At 38.7% G+C, this 7,783-nt stretch overlaps 1 protein-coding gene across 1 annotated transcript; it reads left to right on the plus strand.

Annotated features, from left to right (window-relative positions):
- Positions 1 to 1,597: 1,597 nt before the first annotated feature.
- LOC133990810 (GRAM domain-containing protein 2B-like) lies at positions 1,598 to 5,912 on the plus strand. Its single transcript, XM_062429217.1, has 12 exons — positions 1,598 to 1,638; positions 2,376 to 2,507; positions 2,610 to 2,667; positions 2,861 to 2,933; positions 3,263 to 3,366; positions 3,724 to 3,813; positions 4,599 to 4,670; positions 4,756 to 4,818; positions 4,960 to 5,059; positions 5,182 to 5,244; positions 5,354 to 5,453; positions 5,798 to 5,912. The coding sequence occupies exons 1-12, from the start codon at positions 1,598 to 1,600 to the stop codon at positions 5,910 to 5,912; spliced, it is 1,011 nt and encodes a 336-aa protein (XP_062285201.1).
- The last annotated feature ends 1,871 nt before the right edge of the window (positions 5,913 to 7,783 follow it).

The following is a 7,783-nucleotide window of genomic DNA, read 5'->3' on the forward strand; positions in this document are numbered from 1 at the left end:
GAATAACAGGACATGAGCCAACATCTGGAAGGACACCATGTGATCATGACATCACATGTCATCACATGTGGTTTGTCAGTCAGGGTAGCTGGATTTGAAAAAAAGGGGGGGGAAAGTGCTACCCTGAGAAGCTTTCTTATTTCAAGATGAAAACAACCTCCATCTGATTAATAGTGTATAATATGTATTGTGGTTCTTTTATACCGTGTGGTACTAGACAACATATTTATGCAGCGACTGCACATTTACAAGTGAACCATGGCAGTGTTAATAGTAAACACAATATATATATATATAACTGGACTTTTGTTTCATTTTATTTTTTTATTAAATTCAAAGAACAAAATGATGAGCTTTCTTATTACTGACTTTTTAAATATATATTTTCTGTAAGCCTTTTTCACTGCAGACATGTTGATTTGTCAAAGCAGGAAAAGCACAGATATAACTAATAATATCAATGGCGGTTGCATTCAGTATAGGTCAGCCAGTTCCAAGGTACTACGATTGTGCTTGCTCACTCACTGACGTGACTTACTGGAATAAATGGAATGCAGCCATCATCCATTTGATCAATTACACCTGTGTTTTTCCAGCTTCAAAAAGTCAAAATGTCTGCTGTGAAAAAGAAAGTCAGTGAGCCAGCACGCACAATACTACAAACTGAGACAGAAGCAGCTAAACAAAATTCAACCACCATTAATTCAGCTATTTACCTCTGTGGTTTTGCTACTGTGACACATTAAAAATAATTTGTTTAAAAGGCCTTTTGCCGTTTTACACATCTTTAAGACAACCTGATCAAGGGAAAATAATAATAGCTTGTATCCAACTGCCAGCATTTGCGCAAAATGTGCTGCATTTTTTTATTACATCATTATTTTATGTATCAAAAATGAAGACAACCTATTCATCAGCAAAGCTGTGAGTAACACTGTTTTCATCGTGCCAGTGGTTCTTAGTTCAAGTGATGTCATGCATTTGATGTATTTCTTAATCCCTTGATCAATGGAAATACTACATTTGTGATTGTTTTATTATCCGGTAATGACATTGCAACATTTGTGTATTTTTAAAAGATGCCATATCATGTATCTGTGTGGTAAGCCGTCAGTCATTCTCTGATATTTATCTGTACAGGCTGAGCATGCTGCTTGACGGGAGACATGGTGTGACTGTCATGGCTCAAACGTGTGACTGCTGCCGCTACATACCTGTGTGACACTGTGCGTACGTGTGTGTGCATGAACGTGTGCGTGTGTGTGTGTCAAAGGGTCAGGCTATGTAGTGCCACCCGTAGCAACTGTTGCCATGAAGACATCTGCCTTCACTGATTGGTTTGGTTTGAGCGAACACCCCCGCCTCTCACAGCTTACTGGTTGATTTGACAATAAGAAACCAAACCCATAAGTAGGCTGTCCTCACTTTTGTTTCTTACTAACCTCCTACTCCAGTTATTTACCAGAAAGGAAATCAAAGAACCAAGCACAAGCTGTTTCAATAAGTTTGGAAACTTAAGAGAACTAAAGAGAGAGTATTGTACGACATATATAAAAGTGTGTACATGTGTTTGAGCTGGAAGTGTGTGTTCTCCATCATGAGTTTGAAGAACAGGAGATTCTCACTGGACAGCTCTGTGTGAGTACTTTTCTCTGTCTTCTCCTTTAGAATATTTTGTCATATTTAGTTCAAATTAGACCGATATTAGTCTCTGGAACTCACAAAATAATGTAAAATCTTCACAACATCCAGTGTGCAGTATGTTGCTTTGTCACCAGCATTTGTAGCAGGTGCTTTACAAAAGTGAAACTGTCCTCCAGAGATCCTGCTGTTGCCCAGAGACTGCAGACTAACCACAGGTCTAATAGGCCGACAGTTAGCCCAAACAAAGGGAGAGAGTCAATACAGTCGATATTCAGAGAGGTGTCTCAAGGACTCTGGAGCCAACTAACATTTGCTTTCACATAAAGGAACTATTCAAACTGATGGAGATTTTCGATTTAATGTACAAACAAACCGCAGCAGTATATTTTTACTAATTTACTGCACAGTCAACAGTCTGACTGACAGATGAAAAGATCTTTTTGTTGTATCTTTATTTCACAAATGATTTGTGTCTGTGAATGTGTATGTTTATCTCGGTGGGAAATCAGACTTCACCTGATGAGAACAATGAAAGTGAAGATAATGAAGTGTTTACCATCAGCAACCAGGAGCTGTTTTGAAATCTTGTTCCTACCTGGGAGAAAGTAAATGATGTATTTGTATGACTTCTTTACCTAATGTTGTATCAGTGTCTTACCTGTGTGTCTTTTATAAAGGCGGACTCATCAGTGTTGATCAGTCTGACATTTATCTCCTGTTCCTCTGGACAGCAATCTGGATGGAGCCGGACTCCTCGGCCCTCGCAGAGGCAGCAATGGTAAGAAATCAAGACAGACTGTGGATGAGGCCCGACAGGAGATCCAGGAGCTAAATCAAAGCCTGAACGCTAACATATCCCTCAGGTATACTCTGCGTTCAACACTTGAAAATTTAAACTTGTGCCCAGTTGTTGTCCTGATCAAATCCTTAACTCTGTTAAGCATTTGACCTCTTTGTGACATCAGGGAGCAGACCATAGCAGAGGAGAGTCTCGATCGATCAGATGGCCTTATCACCAGTAATGTAAGTCTGGTCACATCATGCTTCTGCTTCCTGTTCCCTGTGACATACAGTACATAGTTATCACCTTTTCTTAGCTTTGCAGCACAGGTGCAATTACAGTTGCTTAATTCAGACAGTAAACACCAAACTTTCTTGTGTATTTAAAAAAATCCCAGATATTATATGTCAATCACACCGTTTCTTTCCCCAACAGAACTTCCTGAAGCAAAATAAATCCTTCCACAAACTGTTTCAAGATATTCCTGAGGCGGATTACCTGACACATTGTGAGTTGAGCTGAGGTCAAGAGTCTGTTATTTATTCCTTGATATTGATTATGGAGATCACATCACACTGTGTCCTTTTTACCATTTCCCACTAATGTCTTTTCTGGCCTCTGCTGTCTGATTAAGTGCAGTCTGGTACTTTGTTTGCCAAACGGTCCACAGTGAATGAGGAGCTGCACTTTAGTAAACGATTCAGCAGGCATGCCACTGTTGTCTAGGTGACACTAAGATTTTGTTTTTTTATGTTATACCTGCCGCCTGTTACACTGTGTGTGTGTGTATGTGTGCGTGTGTGTGTGTGTGTGTGTGCGTGTGTGTCTCCGTTGTAGCTTTCACCTGTGCCTTGCAGAAGGAGGTGCTGTATCATGGAAAACTCTATCTTTCGGAGAACCATTTGTGTTTCTACTCATCTGTGCTGCTCAAAGACACCAAGGTAACACAGTCACATGCATGAAGTTGAGGCCTAGTCTACGCTAGGGAAATTAATTAACACTGAAATGTCACAGGTGCCACTTCTAATGTTAAAATCACAATTTAGGCTATTTAAAAATGTTTTAAATTTCAAGTCACAATGATAGAATAGCTTTTTGCACTCATATCTTCCAAAAGTTCAAATGTAGTTTACATTAATATTACCTATCCTGGGAATTAAAATAATATGTCAAGCTTGTTCTTTACTTTAGTCGTGTATGTTTTATTTAAAAATTCAACCACCTGTAATATGACTGTATTGTCCTCTTAAAAGCTGTGAAAGGGAACAAAACCAAAGTATTTCCTCAAAAAACTGTAGGTGGTGATCCTAAGGTCCAGCATCCAGAACGTGAAAAAACATAACTCGGCTTTGTCCAAGTTGTCAGTTCAAACAGCTGATGGAGACAAGGTCAGACTGCACGCTTTAACAATATTCTTTATGGTGTTAAACTTTTACCAAACATTCAATTTGGTATCTTTTATTTTCTTTATCCCGTAATTTTGCTTCCCTTTATGGTGCACTTTGATCATATGTTGTATAAACTGTAAAGCCCTCTGAGATATATTTTATGACTTGACAGCTATGACAGATAATACAGTATAATCATGCAATTAAAGGATTACTGGATTGGGAAAAATAAAATAAAATCTCACCATTGTCATGTTCTTAAAAAAGCTTTGATCATTTCACCAGTGTAGCTATTTTTAAACATGTCCACGAACGCCTGCATAATGAGGCTCCTGGGGTGCAGTGTGACGTAGTGAAGGCTCTCAGGGGTTTCTTTCGCAGTAATGTGACATACATCTGTGGGAATAGTAATCATAAAATCTCCTTTAAACAGACTTTCTCTGTTTTTGAACTCTTTACCCACAGAACTCAAAATATATCTTTAATGGGATCATTTTAAGATCAGATTGAAATTGTTTTTAAAGAGGGATAAAACATGAATGATAATGCATATTTATTCGTATTCGTAGAAGTAGTAAAAGTAGTAATGTGTTTAAAAGTAGGTCAATAAGTCAGTTAATAATACGAATCATTAACCCAGCCTAATCAGTAAAAGGAAAGAAGGAAATTCCTGCAATAAAACTGACAGTCACGATTTTAAATTATCTTCCTTAACATCGCTCATGTAGTTTTGTTTTGTTCCAGGATTAACCCTTTCTCCTTTCTTCCTCCTTTTTCTCCCTCAGTATTCATTTGTGTCTTTGAGGAACCGAGAGATGTGTTACAGACGCCTCCAACCTGCTCCCTCACCCATACAGGTACGTGCTCTGCTCATGTGTGAGCTTGTGCAGCACAGACATCATTTCTTAAAGAATTTTTCAATCATGACCCTCTCTGACACAGAACGGGAGTGCCAACAGCAGCCCTCGCCCCTCTTCAGCAGAGAACGAAGCTGACCAAGAAGTGGTAGGTTTGTTGCTCATCAACCTCAAACAAAGCAGGAATTGCAGCAATCTTTTTATAGATGAGCGAACATGATGTGCAATATGCAAAGAACGATGTCAAAGAATTGAACCTTCAGCATCTCTTTCCCTGTGTAATCTACAGCTCTCCAGTCATTCCAGTTTTGAGGACAGTGTAGATCATCGTCTGAGCAGAATGAACAGCATTGATCTTGACAATAGTTTTCAACAGCTGTCCAGTGAAGGTGAGAGAAATTCCACAAAAACAACAAAAGACATATAGAGAAGAATATACGCAGAAATGTATAACAATATTGAGATTTTTCCTGTTAAACTAAAAATATCTTAGCAAATTTACACCTTTCAGCTCCCACAAGATGCAATTCAGCTCTTCCTAGCAGCCCAACAAATGAAGACAACAGAGGTGTGTGTAAGTGCTTGCAAATAAACATACGCATACACTTAATATCTACTCAGATTACCCATAATGCACAGGGGGAAGAGTCATTATAAAATAAAGTGCTTTTTCTCCCAATCAGCTGTATCATGGATTTGGAGGATAACTGAGAGGGTTGCACCATTCTTCTTCCTCCAAGAAATAAGCAATCTCAGCGTTCTCTTCCACATCTACGTGATGCTGTGAGTATATTTGTTTATGGAGGCCCTAAAAAACAATATTTCTGCTTGGTGTAGAATTTTTTGCACATTCCAGACACACATTTTTACTACTATAGATGGACATTTTGGTATGTTGACTTTCTGGATTGGCCGAGAGCTCTCAAGGACATAAAACAATCTAATCCTCTATCTTACAATGTTCACTCCAGTATCACATTGATACATAACCTGATATCTTACTGTACAGTATGTACCTACCCATCTGAGTCTTTAGATTCTTTCTGTTCAATGCGCTTTCACTTTGTGAGTGAGAATGGCAGAATATGATGTATAAAGGCATTCAGGATGATATTATGTGTTTTTAGAATGGTGTTGCTCCTGTTGGTGTCTGGATACATCGGGCTGAGGATCATCGCACTGGAGGAGCGGCTAAACTCTTTGGGAGCCATGACTGAGTTGTCCTTGCAGCACAGAGAGTGAGTGCACACATACACATAGAAAAGAAAGCCTGTCAAAAGGGGAGAAAAGGTGTAGAAGGAAGTCCGTTGGGGACTGATGGGAAAAAAGTGAGGTGGCTCAAACCGGTTTAGGGTACTTTTAAAACCATTACTTGCAGATGAGATTAGACATGAACAGAGAAGTTTTACTGGTTCAGCAATGTCGACCAAAGATAACTGATCTCATTCCAGCGGAGTCGCACCCAACAGGAAGTTCGTGTTAAAAAAAACCTATTTCAGCATTCATTTGGGCACCTGACTGCTGTTTCAAGACTTACTTGAAAAAGTGTGAATTTATTCTTTAACTCCACCTCAACTTCTTACTGTACACTAAATGTAGCTTACACATTAATAGATTTATAATTCAATTCCAATAATGTACTTAATAATATCACGATGTGACCTACGGTCAGTCTACCTCATGAGTACTTTTACTTTTAACCCTGTAAGCATATTTTGTTGATAACACTACTAAATATGTTCACCTGTATTTTTAAATTGTAGCATTGCTGCTTTCAGGTCTGAGTGCTTCCTCCACTGTCCTTTACTCATACTGTCTTTTCCTCTTTTGTAGTTTTCAACAAACGTAGCCAGTGGTGGGACCACAACAAACAAATCCTTCCAGGAACTCATGCAGTGTTCCCCTCAATTAAGATGATGATGTACATTGATCCCTATATCTAGACAGTCTCCCAAAAGCATTTTAGCACTGAGACTCCATTTGACATTTGGTGCAGTACATGTTGTCTCCTCAAAGTAGACATTAAAGTGCTGTATTAGTGCCGTGTTCTACAGGATGCAGGTCAGCAGTAAGATGCTTTTGGGATGATTGAACCCGGCCACACGTGGTGAACTACATGGCTGACTGGCTTTATTGGCAGAGAGGCACCGGGACAATATTTCTGTTGGTTGTCCATAAATTCTCTGCTGACAGATCAAAATCTGAAGGAAGGCTCCCCTGCACGGAGCCATATGGAGGCAGCCTGCTGGAGCCATGTGCACTTCCTGGCCAGTGAACAGCTGAGCTCATCCAGCAGAGGTTGCTGGGAGTCATCGTTTTGTTGGATCAAACTCAACTTTCAACAATTACACACTCTGGAGTCAATCTCAACAAGAAGATATGAGGCACTTTGTGATTGCCTGAATTTGTGTGTTATAAATTTCAGAGTTTAAACTGTGGAAATTAACTGCTGGGATGGAGTAACATGTCAAAGAGAAAGACTGTTAGTGACAGCAATCAGCCAGCAGAGGGCAGTCACTGCGATTAAACTCGGCTGACGAGGGACAAAGCCAGGACTTAATTCACTTGCACTTCAATAAATTCCAGCACTAAACTTACTTCAAATACAAACAGTAGTAAAATAAATAATGGATTTTCACATTTTGGCCATAGGATTTCCATGATTTCAAAAGGTACTGTAAACCTAAGAAGTGTATGATACAGTATGTGGCATGAAAATAATTGTGTAACTTCACAAATTAAAATGTGCCTGCTCAACCATTGCATTGATTTTTAAAAAATATTTTCTTCTTCTTTGGAAAAATTATGTTTTCAAATTCCAGGACTTTTCCAGGTTTTCCATGACTGTATAAACCCTGAACATTATCTGCTTTTAATCCAGCTAATCTTGGAAGAGACTCCTTCACTTATTATTATCACCATCCAAGACCCAATCTTAAAGACTTAAGATTTCAATCAGATGCTAATTAATGAAAACACACGTTTTTGTAACACTGGCTACCAGATCTTGTACAGTCTTATTAACTTTTGCACCTTACAAAAATATGATTGTTTAAAAAAAAAAATTAAAAATTAAAATCAATATTGTCAGTTTCTTGTTTTTGTACATAAGT

This window comes from Scomber scombrus, chromosome 11 (assembly GCF_963691925.1).
Source record: "Scomber scombrus chromosome 11, fScoSco1.1, whole genome shotgun sequence".
Classification (NCBI taxonomy): domain Eukaryota; kingdom Metazoa; phylum Chordata; class Actinopteri; order Scombriformes; family Scombridae; genus Scomber; species Scomber scombrus.